Source organism: Staurois parvus, unplaced genomic scaffold (genome assembly GCF_062004578.1).
Source record: "Staurois parvus isolate SC_StPar_1 unplaced genomic scaffold, SC_StPar_1.0 ptg000011l, whole genome shotgun sequence".
Classification (NCBI taxonomy): domain Eukaryota; kingdom Metazoa; phylum Chordata; class Amphibia; order Anura; family Ranidae; genus Staurois; species Staurois parvus.
The window spans coordinates 10,504,061-10,521,657 of record NW_028317807.1 but is presented as its reverse complement, the minus strand read 5'-3'; the positions used below and the strand labels follow the sequence as shown (position 1 = coordinate 10,521,657).

Below are 17,597 nucleotides of genomic sequence, written 5' to 3'. Positions count from 1 at the left end.
TGAAAATTCTTTGCACATTTGATGATAGGACGAATCTCATTTGAAAATTGTACTTTGCTTTTAACATTCGATTTTAAAATGAATGTAATTTCTGAACGAGAACCACATACACTGGCCAAATATTTGTTTGAAAATTAGTTTTTCTTCCTGCCCCTTCGAATTTGACCCCACTAATGATTAGAAAATCAAAAGAATATTCCTGAAATGAAAATTCTCAAAGGAAAATCTATATATGTATGGCCATCTTAACGATTATAAAATCAAAAAATTTTCTTGAAAGAAATATTCTCAGCTGAAAATCTACATGTGTATGGCCAGCCTTAAGCTGAATATGGGTGTAACATGTTACGAAACTTATCCTCTAATTCTGATTTAAAATTCAGATTTAAACTTTACATTTCCTTTTTTGTTCTGCTATTATATTTTATATGATATACAGCATATATTTTCACAGTGTAATTCAGACTGTTTTGTATATTTTTTTGCCACTTCTGACAGAATAATATGTTAGCAATTCCATATGTATATGCATGTTTAAAGCGGTTTTTCAGTCTGAAAAAAATTAAAAGTCAGCAGCTGCAAGTACTGTATCTGCTGACTTTTAATAAAAGAAAGGACACTCACCTGTCCAGGGATCCAGCAGTTCTTTACTGGTCTTTGGGTTCCTGGCACTGACATCTTTAATGTGAGAAACCAGCTGTGTATTCACAGCCAGCTTCCCATTGTGCATGCACCAGCCACACTGCACTTTGTGAATTGTCCTGCAACCTTCTGGGTCCTGTGATCCCAAGAGGCTGTAGGCAGGGAGAAAGGAGGGTGAACTTCCGCTTGGATCACCTAGGTGATCTAGGAGGAAGTGGGAGAGGGTATGCCAAAACCAGGTACCTGCTCCCCCCAAAAAATATATTGTGCCAAAAGTAGAGGAGGAGGGGGAGGAGGCAGAAAAGCTGAACTTCCCTTTTTAGGTGAAGTTCCATTTTAACCACTTGCTGACCGCGCTATAGCCGAATGAAGGCTACATCCGTTCCGCCTATCATTGACACCTATCAGTACCCATCAATGCGGCATATCAGTGCAGCCTCATCAGTGCCTCAGCATCAATGCCCACCAGTGCCGCATCATCAGTGCCGCCTATCACTGCCCATCAGTGCTGCCTATCAGTGCCACCACATCAGTGCCCATCAGTGCTGCCTATCAGTGCCCATCAGTGCAGCCTCATCAATGCACATCAGTGAAGGAGAAAAATTACCTGTTTGCAAAATTTTATCATAGCAACTAAGAAACACTTTTTTATTTTTAAATTTTTGGTATTTTTTGTTTGTTTAGCAAAACATAAAACACCCAGTGGTGATTAAATACCACATAAAGAAAGCTCTATTTGTGTGAAAACAATTATAAAAATTTCATATGGGTACAATGTTGTCCAACCACGAAATTGTCATTCAAAGTGTGACAGCACTGAAAGCTGAAAATTGGCCTGGGCAGGAAGGGGGTAAACGTGCCCAGTAGGCAAGTGGTTAAAGAAACAGTGTGGAATATCCAAATAATGTATTTGCAACAAAAAAAAGACACACACATACATCATATATAGATACATTTATTACTTCAGGGTGAGAATTAGAAACAATGTAGATGCGATTATTAGAAAACAGCTTGATAGAAAATTTTAGCATATGGATGTTTTGAGAAACTAACTATAAAACTTTCATCACAGCATCACCTTTTTATTGTTAAAATGAAATGAACAAGTCAGGAACAAACAGGCAACAGTAAAACAAACAACAGAGTGTCTAACCCCATGTTCCCAATGTGAAGATTTCACATCACTTCCTATCTTTGTGGCACCCTTCACCAGTACAGAAAATGAGTGCAAATCTCCCCAGTAAAGATACAGACAGCAATAAAAACCTGACTCTTTTTCAAGAAGTTATCCAAATCTAAAAAAAAAAAAGGTTGTCATTTCTGTCAAAGCAGGATATTTGGATGTCATTTGTGTCAAAGCAACTGTTTCACCGTTTGAATACATATACTGCTAATTATTTTACTTGGAATTCTGTACAGCCAGGTCCTTGACCTCCATGGAGACTACCCTCCAATTGGGCTATACAGCCATGTCAAAGACATGCCCTAGCAGCCTGTGGCTAGTCAACAGAGAAGCAGCAGGAAGTTATTTACTATGCTCTTCCCTCTTCTAAGTATATTCAGTAGGCTAGAAGTGTGCAATAGAGTCTGATTGCCACAGAGTGCTGACTGACATTTTACCAGGCTGTGGGCCACTGTGCAAGGGATTGAAGAAGATTGAATCATTATAGTCAAGAAAACCACCAGCTGAGGAACCTTCAGAATCCAACTCTTTCAGGAGTGTTGGATTTCTGTCCCCTGTTGCCCACTGTGGTCTTCCCCATTGACTTATACAGTAGGTCATTACAGGCCGTAATTAGCTCTGGTGGGTCAAACTACTGAACAAAGCAGGGCACCAAAAATCTAACACTTCTTAAGCTGAAGGTTTCACTTGTTCACAGGAGATTAGCAGTGCAAGCAACAGGAGATGTAAGTACTAAATGTATTCATTGCAGAGAACAGTCATTTTATACATTAATTTTAGTGACATATAGGGGTTTATTTACTAAAGCTGGAGAGTCCAAAATCAGATTCCCTTCTGCATAGAAACCAATCAGCTTCCAGGTTTCATTGCCAAAGCTTCATTGAACAAGCTGAGGTTAGAAGCTGATTGGTTTCTATGCAGAAGGGAGTCTGATTTTGGACTCTCCAGCTTTAGTAAATAAACCCCATAGAGTCACATTAATAATTAATAATAATTTAGAGTCACATTAATAATTAATATGAGTATGGCATTTTATATATATATATATATAATGTATTTTTCCAACTTCTTCCAGTTTATTTATTTTGTAGATTATTTAATGCAGTAATTAACCGGTGCAATGTGAAAGAAATTCATTCCTTCTATGACTGTGTCTCTAAAAACTTTGCTAAAATGATTTTACTTACAGTATAATTATTACTGCTTAGCTTTGCGAACGTAAAATAAGAAATATAAAAAATAAGAAAAATTTCAAATATTTCCAATGGTTAATGCAAATATGATGAATTTGATTATCAGAATGTAAGCAAAACTACAGAATCAACTGGATGCTCAAGTTCCAAGCAGGTATCCTTTTGTTTTGTTGAGGTAACAGTCCATGTAAATGCCGTTGAATGGGAAAGAGCTGGTCAGCTTAGGTAGCAATCAACGAGAATGACAGACAGCAGGAGTGGTAGCGTATGTTACGCAAGACAAATGAGGTCGGGGTCGTCGTGGCACAACATTAATATATTCACTTTGTTGAATTCTGGTTTTTCTTCCTTTTCTCTGTAAAATCAAGTTTTTATTTAGAGTTGTTATTAATTAGTACAGAAATCATAATAATAAAGAGATGAGGACAAGAAGTGTTCTGTAGTTATAACACTTCCTGTCCTGGGGTGACAGTGTTGTTCCTCTATAGATACAGTCCAGTTTACTAGCATAGCAAAAGCAATAGTAGCTCCTGGAGCTGCCATGGGCCTGGGGTAGAGAAGGGAGGGGCCTATTAGGAAGGTTGTAGGGGCAAATTATACTGTGAAGTCTCCAGTCTAGATGAGCTGAATCTAGATACACAGAAGGAGTTTTTAGGAAGGTCACTAGCCACAGATCCCTCTCACCTATCTATGCAATAACCAGGGGCATATTTGCTGCGAGGCAAACAAGGCGCTTGCCTAGAGCGGCACTTTTTAGGGGGCGGCATCGCCTTTTCCCACGGAAGGGACACTTAGTACAGGGGCGGGCTGCTGTATCTTACCTGGGTCTGCAACTCCATGTCTCAGTCCCACGTTGATCTGGTCCACAAGGTGCTGCTGGAGGAGGGGTAGAGAGGTTGTCAGGTAAGCAGGTCCAGTGTCTTCAGTTCCCTGGATCGCGATGTGTGGGTGGGATGACATGCGCCCCTGTCATCTGGCCACACCCCTGGGATCACTCAACAGCCTATGGCAGCTTGTCCCTCCCTCTGCAAGCTCCGCCTCCTCGCCGGTGATTGGCCGCCGGAACTGTAGCTCAGGAAAGGCACACAGGTGGCCAATCACTGGCGAGGAGGCAGAGCTTGGAGAGGAGGAGCCGAGCGGCAGCGCGAAGATCAAAGAAGATCGAGTGAGGGAGAAGGAAGACAGATGACAGGTAAGTGTCTGTGCCCTGCAGATATTGCTGCTGCAGACAGGTATGCTGGCTGTGGATGGGTGAGGGAGCGAGCCCAGGCTGGAGCAGGGGTCAGCAAGGTAAGTATCATTGGTGTCAGTGGGAGGAATAGTGCCCATCATTGGTGTCACTAATACCAATGATGGGGCACTATTCCTCCCACTGACACCAATGATGGGGCACTATTCCTCCCACTGACACCAATGATGGGGCACTATTCTCCCCCCCACTGACACCAACGATGGGGCACTATTTCCCCCCCACTGACACCAACGATGGGGCACTATTCCTCCCCCCACTGACACCAACAATGGGGCACTATTCCTCCCCCCACTGACACCAACGATGGGGCACTATTCCTCCCCCCACTGACACCAACGATGGGGCACTATTCCTCCCGCCACTGACACCAATGATGGGGCACTATTCCCCCGACTGACACCAGTGATGGGGCACTATTCCCCCTCCACACTGACATCAATGATGGGGCACTATTCCCCCCCCCCACTGACACCATTGACGGGGGCACTATTCCTCCCACTGACTCCAATGACCGGGCACTATTCCTCCCACTGACACCAATGACGGGGCACTATTCCTCCCACTGATACCAATGACAGGGCACTATTCTTTCTACTGACACCAATGACGGGGCACTATTCTTCCCACTGACACCAATGATGGGGCACTATTCCTCCCACTGACACCAATGATGGAGCACTATTCCTCCCACTGATACCAACGATGGGGCACTAGTCCTCCCACTGACACCAATGATGGAGCACTATTCCTCCGACACTGACACTAATGATGGGGCACCATCGTTGCTGTCAGTGGGAGGAATAGTGTCCCATCATTAGTGCCAGTGTGGGAGGAATAGTGCCCCATCATTGGTGTCAGTGGGAGGAATAGTGCCCCATCGTTGGTGTCAGTGGGAGGAATAGTGCCCCATCATTAGTGCCAGTGTGGAGGTAATAGTACCCCATCATTGGTGTCAGTGTGAGGAATAGTGCCCCATTGTTGGAGTCAGTAGGAGGCATAGTGCCCCATCATTGGTGTCAGTGAGAGGAATAGTGCCCCATCATTGGTGTCAGTGGGAGGAATAGTGCCCCATCATTGTGTCAGTGGGAGGAATCGTGCCCCATCATTGTGTCAGTTGGAGGAATCGTGCCCCATCATTGTGTCAGTGGGAGGAATAGTGCCCCATCATTGGTATCAGTGGGAGGAATAGTGCCCCATCATTGGTATCAGTGGGAGGAATAGTGCCCCATCATTGGTGTCAGTGGTAGGAATAGTGCCCCATCATTGGTGTCAGTGGTAGGAATAGTGCCCCATCATTGGTGTCAGTGGGAGGAATAGTGCCTCATCATTGGTATCAGCGGGAGGAATAGTGCCTCATCATTGGTATCAGCGGGAGGAATAGTGCTCCATCATTGGTGTCAGTGAGAGGAATAGTGCCCCACCGTTGTTGTCAGTGGGAGGAATAGCGCCCCATCATTGTCAGTGGGTGGAGCTCTAATGGGAAAAGGTGGAGCCTGAATAGGAAGGAGTGGAGTTTACAGATGAAGGGGTGGATCTTAAATAGGAAGGGGTGGGGCAAATTTAGATAGGGGGGGTGCCCGATTTTAGTCTTGCCTAGGGCAGCGCAAAACCAAAATACACCACTGGCAATAACCAGCAGTGTTTAGTTGTCTTAGAAGGAAAGATTTATTGCCCTTTGAACTTCTGCTACAGCTCAGCCACACTGAAATTAATCCTGTATATTTAATGTAGACTTTTGAGTCTGTAAATAAAATTTACAGTGTCTGGACCCACAAATCTGATAAGACATCTAAGGTTTAAAGCTCTTTAAGACAAACTTATATATATGAGTTTACTCTGACATTTGCCAACATCCTCAAAATGAATACCAAAAAACCATTCATTCCCTTTGGGATTTCATAGGCAAATTCAACACGTTCTATTTAAAAGATATACATGTAAGTCTTTGGAGAGGTTGGGGGTGCTATGGAAGGCTCTGAAGCAGGCTGGGGAGCACTGTAGGAGGCTGAGGGGCACTGTTGCAGGTTGGGGGGCACTGTGGGCCACTATGGAAGCTGGGAGGCACTGTGAGAGGTTAAAAGATCTGCAGCTAGCTTGAGGCCCAAGAGAAGGGAGGCCATGGCCCATCAGTGGGATACAGCCCAGTGGTTGAGAACTATTAATCTAGCATATAATAAGGGGCAATCTGTTCCACCTTTGGTCTAGCACTTTAAAAAAAACAACATTCCTAAAGGTCAGTGGGCAGTCATAGTATTCTAGCCAAAAATTATAACTCTGTCTTTTTTTTAAACTGAAAAAATAAAAAAAGCAACCCTTGGATGAAAGGATGTATATTTGTCTTACCACAATATAAAGAAATGCCGTAGTGATTATGACACTGTATAATGCAAAACATCCAAGTGCAATAAATGTGCTCAAAGGTTGTTCATCACTAATTTTATTCTCTTGTTTGGTGCATGTAGGCTCTGCAAAAAAAAGTTAAAGAAAATAAACCCACATTTCAAAATGACATACAGTATAATCTGACAAAACTGATAACGCTTGTTTTCTATTTATTTCAACCAAAATCATGTTTCATTTTAAAAATATATTATTCACATTTTTATTCAGGGGAATAAGATAACACTTTGTTTTTAATATCTTGGATTTATGCATAAATTATGCTGAATTTAAAATAAGGAAAATATAACAATAAAATGAGACTTTAAACTAAAGTTTAAATTTAGATAAAGGTACTATATAATATGCAGGTGATAAAAAATATTTTGTATTAGATCACATGCTAAACTGATAAAATATATCTGTAAAATTTATAGTTGTATGTCTCAAGTATATTATTGGTTCTGGGGTGCATCAAGCTGCTTCTGAGCTGTACTGAGCTGCTTCAAGTTGCTTTTGCATTACCACTGATTTGCATGAGAAAAAAACAGCTCAGAAATAAACTAAAACATGTACAATTGCTGTTAAAGTCCCAACAGACAGGTCTACCTCCAACCCCAAGTAAGAGTTTCAAAATATCAGTGATGTCAAACATTAGAAGCAATACAAATGTTGCTTACAAAACTGATTACATGATGCATAGTTTGGATGCCCATATTTTAGAACCCTTCAAGTAGAACTATGATTTACGGTTTACGAATTTAATGCATTCTGCAGGACTTTTTGTATTGCAAAAAAATTAATAAACCAAAACACGGTTTTCCATAGGAATGCATTGAAAACCAATTAACCCATTCCGGGGGTCAGAAATTTTTTTTAAAAAAGTACTTTATCTGTTCAAAACTCTTTATAAAGTGCACTTTAAAGGCATAAATACTGTACAGGGACATGATTAAAAAGAGATTTGTAAATGCATTGAAAACCAATTAATCCATTCCAGAGGTCAGAAAAAAGTTAAAAAAAAGTCTTATCTGTTCAAAACTCTTTATAAAGTGCACTTTAAAGGCATAGTACTGTACAGGGACATGATTTAAAAAATTTTGGTAATGCATTGAAAACCAATTAATCCATTCGTATTGCAAAAAAAATTGTAAACCGAGGCATTATTTTCAATGGATTTTCATTTGTAAACCAAAAATTACGTTAGGCGTTCGTAAACTGAGTAGAGATGAGTGAATCAAACATGACGAAGTGGAATTCGTTCCGAAGATTTGGAAAAATTCTATTCGCGACGAATCCGAAGATTAGCAAACTTCGGATGCACGAATCGAATTTTCCCAAAAATGGCGGCGACATGTGTGGCGACGGAGAAAATGGACAGAGAAGATGGGGCGGGGATCTCTGGGAAGGCGCGCAGACTAGGCACGCTGACCCATAATGCATTCATGACATGTGATCGCATTAGCCAATCAGCAGCCAGCCAGCACTGTGTAATGGTGGAGCTATAAATCGCGGCCATCTTAGAATTCTCCATTAGCCTCCGGTCATTCAAGAGAGACAGACCTGTGTTTATTAAGGGACAGAGTTAGGGCCACAGAGACTTTAGGGCCACAGAATCGTTACTCAGGGACACAGAATCGTTACTCAGGGACACAGAATCGTTACTCAGGGACACAGAATTGTTACTCAGGGCCACAGCTATCAAAGAATCAAAAATTTAAAGTGACATACACCCTTTTTTTTTTTGGTGGCTGTCGTGCACAGTTGGTGCTGCAGTTTGCCGATTGTGCAAAATAAACTGACTTTCTGCTTCACAACCACTATTGTACGTTCAAAGAGTTAAATCCATTTACACGCCGGCTGGCGGTAATATTTTTTGGGTGATTAGTGCATTCCAGTGACAGAAACGTACAGTTTCCAGCCAACGGCAAGCTGCAATTGACCGATTGTGCTAAATAAACTGACTTTCTGCTTCACAACCACTATTGTACGTTCAAAGAGTTAAATCCATTTACACGCCGGCTGGCGGTAATATTTTTTGGGTGATTAGTGCATTCCAGTGACAGAAACGTACAGTTTCCAGCCAACGGCAAGCTGCAATTGACCGATTGTGTACAATAAACTGACTTTCTGCTTCACAACCACTATTGTACCACTGAGGTACGCCAGTATATCCCTTCATTTTGGATAGAGTAAGGGAGGGTTACAATCTGTCAGGTTTTTTTCGCCATGTGTGTCCCATTGGAGAGATGTACCTTCCCTTCCTGTCCCATAGACAAAACAGAAAGTGTGAGGAAAATAGCTTCAAATTAAGAGATTCCCTCTGCGCCCTCCATGTCACCAGAACTAATGTTCCCATTGGGGGATTTCCTCTGTATTACTTTTCTAATGACAACTCAAAATTTGGGATTTTCTTTTACTTTCACTGTCAATGATAATGGTAGACAGGACAAAAAGAAAGGGTGAATCTTTCTAATGAGGGCACAGACAGCAATAAATACCTGATAGGTGTTCTAATCCATCTCTACTCTGTCTAAGACTAAAAGAAAGTTTTGCTTTTAGTTATACTTTCAGTGCTAAGGTTGTCATACACTGCCTAAAACATATATCCAAAGCAACAAATCTGATATGCTGAAAAATTTCTGAGTAACCAATCACTTTTCATTCCTAGTTCTCCAGGAAAAAGCAATGAGTCTTTAACTTCATGTTGCTAAATCTGTTCATTGACTTATTTAGGAACAAGATCATAATAGGTTTTAGTGATATTCATATTGCTTAAAGGATAAGTTCACCTTTAAACAAATGTAGCGCCACCCCCAAAGGAGCAGCTGAGGATTTTGGGTTCTCTATTCTGCAGCTCAACTTCAAGAACAATCTCGGACACACCTGGTTAAATAGGAATACTGCAAACGCAAGTGCAAGAAACTCAAAAAAGAAAAGCTTTACAAGATAATGCTTTACTAGAGATTATTAAGTCACCAGGGGACAAAAAAAAGAGGTTAGTTGTGGGTGTTCCCTAACTTGTAAACTATAGCATCAAACAAACATGAAGATATACAACAGAAATGACCGTGTCAATAGGCTTAAATGCAGGACCATCAAATTCTAAATAAACCTATGATTCCAGGAGCAAGAGGGAGAAGAGGATACCTTTAGTCAGTTAGCTCCCTCTACTTACTGCCGCCACAGGCACAGAAAGCAATATAGCACAATCTAGTAAACCTGGGTAGGAGTTCCCTCTTAAAGTAAATAAGTGCTACGAGAAGAGACAATGGGTATACGAGCGCTGGGTAACAGAGTAGAGATATAAAATCAGCCGCCAGCAGAAAGGGAGGAAATACCTGAATCCTCTAATGTAATGTACAATAGTCAAAGTAAGAAATGCAGCGCTTGATATTGCAAAATAAAAATGACATAGGTGAAAATATAAGTAAAAAGTCTTAAAAGTGCAACTTGGCAATCGTGATTCCTTGGATTGCTGTTAAAATATCGTAACTTCTGTGGTTCGTGAGAAGTGAGAATACAATGCACTAACCAGATAGCACATGATTATGTGCGTTGGAGTAAATAAGACCTACTCCAGTGGTACTCTGGGAAACCGGAACTCTGCAAACAGGTGAAGTCGTCAGGTGGGGTTGAGTCACCAGATATCATCAGACCAGCGCAGGTTTCCTCATTCCAGTATAATGTATGATCATCACATTGGATATATCCTGCAGTACGGATTTCAGCCACCGTTGTCTCTTTCAGCATGTATGCCTCAGGGGTTGGTTCAGCTTTTCACCACCGATCATCCAGCTCCGGCTCCCCGATCTCCCGCACACTGCTCCGATCTCTCCTCTCTGCTCTCCAGACTGACCAGCCCCACCCCCTTTGGTGCTTCTTTTCTGAAGGAAGAGTCCCAAGCATATCTAGTAGTGTACAATTAAACCTTTCCAGCTGTGGAACCCCCTGAGGGTGGTAAGGGTTTGTTCTTGACTTCTGAATGCCTAACAGGTCTAAAAGTCTTTTAATGAGTCTACTCTTAAAGTCTCTCCCCTGGTAAGAATACATTAGAGCAGGCCATAGTGGAAGAAAAATTTATCAACCAGGATTTTAGCTACTGTAGACGCTTGCTGGTCTCTAGTTGCGAAGGCCTGTGTGTACCAGGTGAAGTGGTCGGTTACCACCAGGACATTCCCCTGGTCCACTCGAGTCAGGCTCCAGACACAGAAAGTCAATACATACCAACTCCATTGGTCCCTGACTTTGAAGATGGACCATTGGGGTAACTCTACTGGGTAAATTCCTCCTGTGTATGCACCGCATGCAGGAGTGGCAGTATTCTTTGACTTGAACCCACATACAAGGCTAAAAGAAACAGTCTCTCACTAGTTTGAACGTCCTTTCCAGGCCTAAGTGACCATGATTGTCATGTAAGGTTGTCAGTACAGTCTCTATATACTTTCTTGGCAAGAATAGCTGCCACTTGTCTTCAGGATCATCCGAGGGGCCCCTTCAGTGGACTACCCTGTTGTGATCCTTTTTTAAGTCTTTGTTTGAAAGTTTAAGTAGACCTTCATCCCTGACTTCCCTGGGAAAGAACACAGTAGTATTTGGGAACACCTACCACTGAGACTCCGATGACTTTGGCCCCTGTTGTCTCTCTGGCCTGAAATTCCATTCCTTGATACAAGGCTTGTATCCCTTCTGGAGTCAGTTGAGTCCACTCTTCAGAGGAAGCCCCTGAGTCATAGGGTCTCCTTGACAGGGCATCAGCATCTCTGTTCCCAACCCCTGGATGGCACTTCAAGCTGAAATGGAACCCTGATAGGGTGGCCAACCACCTGTGCCCAGTGGCATCCAGTTTGGTTGTGGTAAGGATATAGGTAAGCGGGTTGTTGTCAGTTTTGACTATGAAGTCTGCACATACAAGTAGTCTTTCAGTTTGTCCACTTCAGAGCAAAGAACTCCAACTTATAGGTGGTGCAGTTCTTCTCATCAGGTGTAAGGCTTTTACTCACATAGGCAACAGGCTGCTAGTCCATCGTGCTCCTGATATAACACCCCACCTTGTCTGTCTCAACTGGCATTCACATGCAGTTCATACAGTTTGGTTGGGTTGGCATAGGCTAAGACGAGAGCAGTTGTTAAGCTCCATTTCAACTGACAGAAAGCCTGCTCACACTGGTCAGTCCACTAATCTTGGATTGACTCCCGAGGCTTTCTGGGCCCTCCGAGTTGTCTGGCCAGCTTTGTTGGGTCTAGATTAGAGATGAGCGAATCGAACCAGGCGAACCGGAATTCGATACGAATTTCAGGAAAAATTTGATTCGCGTCGAATCCGAATATTTGCCTACTTCAAGTGCGCGAATCGGATTTTTCCCGATCAGCCGGCAAAAGTGTCCCTGCAGAAAGCTCCGCTATTTCTGACAGTTCTCTGACAGAAGGAACAAATGTACAGCGGTTGAAACATTGTATCTATTTGTTTCCATTTAGGATACAGATGTTTTTATTCGGAAACAGATGTTTCAACCGCTGTACATGTGAAGGAGCTGTCAGAGAACTGTCAGAAATAGAGGAACTCTGCAGATACACTTTTTGCCGGTTTGGAATTCTTATTTTCATCCTACTTCTTCTTCTTCTTCATCCTCATCCTCAGAAGAAGAAGAAGAGGATGAGGATGAAGAAGAAGAAGAAGAAGAAGTAGGATGAAAATAAGAATAATTCCAAGCCGGCAAAAAGTGTATCTGCAGAGCTCCTCTAAGTGTATCTGCAGAATAGAGGAGCTCTGCAGATACACTTTTTGCCGGCTTGGAATTATTCTTATTTTCATCCTACTTCTTCTTCTTCTTCTTCTTCTTCCTCTTCATCCTCATCCTCTTCTTCTTCTTCTGAGGATGAGGATGAAGAAGAAGAAGAAGTAGGATGAAAATAAGAATAATTCCAATCCGGCAAAAAGTGTATCTGCAGAGCTCCTCTATTCTGCAGATACACTTAGAGGAGCTCTGCAGATACACTTTTTGCCGGCTTGGAATTAATCTTATTTTCATCCTACTTCTTCTTCTTCTTCATCCTCATCCTCAGAAGAAGAAGAAGAGGATGAGGATGAAGAAGAAGAAGAAGAAGAAGTAGGATGAAAATAAGAATAATTCCAAGCCGGCAAAAAGTGTATCTGCAGAGCTCCTCTAAGTGTATCTGCAGAATAGAGGAGCTCTGCAGATACACTTTTTGCCGGCTTGGAATTATTCTTATTTTCATCCTACTTCTTCTTCTTCTTCTTCTTCTTCCTCTTCATCCTCATCCTCTTCTTCTTCTTCTGAGGATGAGGATGAAGAAGAAGAAGAAGAAGTAGGATGAAAATAAGAATAATTCCAATCCGGCAAAAAGTGTATCTGCAGAGCTCCTCTATTCTGCAGATACACTTAGAGGAGCTCTGCAGATACACTTTTTGCCGGCTTGGAATTAATCTTATTTTCATCCTACTTCTTCTTCTTCTTCTTCATCCTCATCCTCATCCTCAGAAGAAGAAGAAGAGGATGAGGATGAAGAAGAAGAAGAAGTAGGATGAAAATAAGAATAATTCCAAGCCGGCAAAAAGTGTATCTGCAGAGCTCCTCTAAGTGTATCTGCAAAATAGAGGAGCTCTGCAGATACACTTTTTGCCGGCTTGGAATTATTCTTATTTTCATCCTACTTCTTCTTCTTCTTCTTCTTCTTCCTCTTCATCCTCATCCTCTTCTTCTTCTGAGGATGAGGATGAAGAAGAAGAAGTAGGATGAAAATAAGAATAATTCCAAGCCGGCAAAAAGTGTATCTGCAGAGCTCCTCTATTCTGCAGATACACTTAGAGGAGCTCTGCAGATACACTTTTTGCCGGCTTGGAATTATTCTTATTTTCATCCTACTTCTTCTTCTTCTTCTTCATCCTCATCCTCAGAAGAAGAAGAGGATGAGGATGAAGAAGAAGAAGAAGAAGAAGAAGTAGGATGAAAATAAGAATAATTCCAAGCCGGCAAAAAGTGTATCTGCAGAGCTCCTCTAAGTGTATCTGCAGAATAGAGGAGCTCTGCAGATACACTTTTTGCCGGCTTGGAATTATTCTTATTTTCATCCTACTTCTTCTTCTTCTTCTTCTTCCTCTTCATCCTCATCCTCATCCTCTTCTTCTGAGGATGAGGATGAAGAAGAAGAAGAAGAAGAAGTAGGATGAAAATAAGAATAATTCCAAGCCGGCAAAAAGTGTATCTGCAGAGCTCCTCTATTCTGCAGATACACTTAGAGGAGCTCTGCAGATACACTTTTTGCCGGCTTGGAATTAATCTTATTTTCATCCTACTTCTTCTTCTTCTTCTTCATCATCCTCATCCTCAGAAGAAGAAGAAGAGGATGAGGATGAGGATGAAGAAGAAGAAGTAGGTTGAAAATAAGAATAATTCCAAGCCGGCAAAAAGTGTATCTGCAGAGCTCCGCTAAGTGTATCTGCAGAGCTCCGCTATTTCTGACAGTTCTGTGACATTCACTCCATACAGCGGTTGAAACATTGTATCTATTTGTTTCCATAAATGGATCCATTTATGGAAACAAATAGATACAATGTTTCAACCGCTGTATGGAGTGAATGTCACAGAACTTTCAGAAATAGCCTATTTCTGACAGTTCTGGGACATTCCCTCCATACAGCGGTTGAAACCACTGTATGGAGTGAATGTCACAGAACTGTCAGAAATAGGCTATTTCTGACAGTTCTGTGACATTCCCTCCATACAGCGGTTTCAACCGCTGTATGGAGTGAATGTCACAGAACTGTCAGAAATAGCCTATTTCTGACAGTTCTGGGACATTCCCTCCATACAGCGGTTGAAACATTGTATCTATTTGTTTCCATAAATGGATCCATTTATGGAAACAAATAGATACAATGTTTCAACCGCTGTATGGAGTGAATGTCACAGAACTGTCAGAAATAGGCTATTTCTGACAGTTCTGGGACATTCCCTCCATACAGCGGTTGAAACCGCTGTATGGATTGAATGTCACAGAACTGTCAGAAATAGCCTAAGAAATAGCGGAGCTCTGCAGATACACTTTTTGCCGGCTTGGAATTCTCCTTCTTCTCATCCTTCTTCTTCTTCTCATCCTTCTTCTTCTTCTCATCCTTCTCCTTCTTCTCATCCTTCTCCTTCTTCTCATCCTTCTCCTTCTTCTCATCCTTCTTCTTCTCATCCTTCTCCTTCTTCTCATCCTTCTTCTCATCCTTCTCCTTCTTCTCATCCTTCTTCTCATCCTTCTCCTTCTTCTCATCCTTCTCCTTCTTCTCATCCTTCTCCTTCTTCTCATCCTTCTCCTTCTTCTCATCCTTCTCCTTCTCCTTCTTCTCATCCTTCTCCTTCTCCATCTTCTCATCCTTCTCCTTCTCCTTCTTCTCATCCTTCTCCTTCTCCTTCTTCTCATCCTTCTCCTTCTTCTCATCCTTCTCCTTCTTCTCATCCTTCTCCTTCTTCTCATCCTTCTCCTTCTCCTTCTTCTCATCCTTCTCCTTCTCCTTCTTCTCATCCTTCTCCTTCTTCTCATCCTTCTCCTTCTCCTTCTTCTCATCCTTCTCCTTCTCCATCTTCTCATCCTTCTCCTTCTCCATCTTCTCATCCTTCTCCTTCTTCTCATCCTTCTCCTTCTTCTCATCCTTCTCCTTCTCCTTCTTCTCATCCTTCTCCTTCTCCTTCTTCTCATCCTTCTCCTTCTCCTTCTTCTCATCCTTCTCCTTCTTCTCATCCTTCTCCTTCTCCATCTTCTCATCCTTCTCCTTCTCCTTCTTCTCATCCTTCTCCTTCTCCTCCTTCTCCTTCTCCTTCTTCTCATCCTTCTCCTTCTTCTCATCCTTCTCCTTCTCCTTCCTCATCTCCAAGGGCATTTAAATTAAAGGTACAGTGTTCTGCACTAATTTAAAGGCTCTCTGAAGCCTAGAAACCCTTTTTATAAGTTAACTTCGTAGCGAATAAATTCGCATCGAATCGAATTTCTTCCTGAAATTCGGCGAATCAGCCGAATCGAATTTTTGAATAATTCGCTCATCTCTAGTCTAGATCATCAATTGCCACTCTCATTCTTCGATAATTCATTAAGAAGCAGAGCTATTTTAGCAAATCCCTCTGTGAATCTTCTGAAATACGAACAGAACCCCAGGAATGACCTAAGCTTAGTTACTTTGGTAGGTCTTGGCCAAGAGGTAACAGCTTTCAGCTACTGGGGGGCACTAGCTATACCTTCAACGGAGACAACATGCCCCATGTAATTGACTGAAGACTGGTAAAACTGGCACTATTCTGAAGATAACTTCAACCCTTCATCATGGAGTCTTTGCAGGAGCTTCTCCAGGCATTCCTCATGTTCTTTAAGGGTTTTGACAAAAACAATTATATTGTCTAGGGACACCAACAGTTCAGTCTCCTACAGTCATCTCCTTCAATCTCTGAAATATTGCTGGAGCTCCAGACAGACCTTGGGGCATCCTGTCAAACTCGAAGAACTCTAGTGGGGTGATGAAAGCTGTCTTCTTTCTGTCTTCTGGGTGCATGGGAATTTGATAGTACCAACTTTTAGTCCAGAACCATTTAATATCAGACAGGCTCTGTAAGGCATCTTTAATTCTCAGAGTGGTGTACTGGTCAGGGATAGTCCTCCGGTTGAGTGTTTGGTAATTGATACACAGCCTCAGGGAACCATTCTTCTACCACACCACCACTATGGAAGAGGCATAAGGACTCCTCCGTGACTCTCAGATGATGACTGCTGTCTTTAACTCTGCTAGTTGTTCACAAAGATCTTCCAGATCACCCAATGGGATCCGTCAAACTCTTTCCCTGATTGGTTAGTCCTTCTGGAGGCGAATCCGTTGTTGGAACATCTCCTGCCATCTCAGGGAATGGGCTTTGACTCTCTCTTTCCATTCAGGTGGGAGACAGAATGTCTCTAAGGAAATACCATCTTTTGCTCCCCTCATCAAATCAGAAGGTGGGACTGGGGAGGCTGGATTCCATGAATCCGTGCCCTTGTGGATATTGACTGAAACCTTCCCATGGTTTTGCTGCAAAACCCTAATGGATATCACTTCTGGGATCACCTCTAACCCCATATACTCTCCCCGACAGTTGGCTTCAAGGACAATAAAGGGGCCTGGTTGCTCCCAATTGAGCTTGACTGAGGCTCGTGGACACCTCACCTCTCCAGGTTGCAATATCTTCTCACTCATGTCTAGTCACCTTGTCTTCCCTACTCCTTCAACCAGGGCTTTTTGGTCTTAAACTAGGCGCTGATATGCTTGACTCAGCATGGGGTGTATGCCCTTGCTCGGTGTGTCAGATTTTGAGACAAGTGAAGAATGTTGGGAGTCGCCCCGTAGAGCTGGGTGGTGCTGGACTGCCAAGCAGGTTTACTGTGCTGGACGGTGGAGCCGTAGCCTGCTATTGAGAGGGAAAAAGATAAACTCCCCTCCGTCAGCCTCCAAGCCCCCGTGCCAAGAGAGCCAGAGCGGCTGCTGCAAGGGAATATATCTCCCTCTCCAGGATGCCCTTCGGTTTTCCTCTCTTCTGGTAAATGTAATCCTGACAATGCTGAAAAATACAGTGTCTCTAGGCAATAGGACTACAGGTTCATGAATCTCTACTTCTCAGACTCACTTCCCACTCTGTCAGTAAGAAATGAACACTAGAGGGGAAGAAAGAGAATTTCAGTCCGTGCAACAGATTTCCCTTGCAGAATGCCCCAGCCTGAACCTGCCTAAAAAAAAAGAATAAATGCACATTTTTTGCAGGTAAAAAATAAAAATGTGCATTGCACCAGCGATAAGCAGATCGGGGGATCGGGGGATTGGGGGATCGGGGGATTGGGGGATCGGGGGCTGGTCCTTTCATAACATTTAACATGTTACACTATGAATATAGGTGTAACATGGTACGAAGGGTGAACTTAT

The 17,597-nt window shown here is 42.5% G+C and overlaps 1 protein-coding gene across 1 annotated transcript in view; it reads right to left on the bottom strand.

Annotated features, from left to right (window-relative positions):
* Positions 1-2,806: 2,806 nt before the first annotated feature.
* Positions 2,807-17,597, bottom strand: part of CD28 (CD28 molecule) — a 79,411-nt gene continuing 64,620 nt past the window's right edge. Inside the window, exons 3-4 of the mRNA XM_089672716.1 lie at positions 6,614-6,735; positions 2,807-3,373 (exon numbers count right to left, since the gene is read on the bottom strand). Coding sequence (XP_089528842.1) covers positions 3,251-3,373; positions 6,614-6,735 — 245 coding nt within the window. The 3' untranslated portion in view covers positions 2,807-3,250. The remainder of the gene's footprint in view (positions 3,374-6,613; positions 6,736-17,597) is intronic.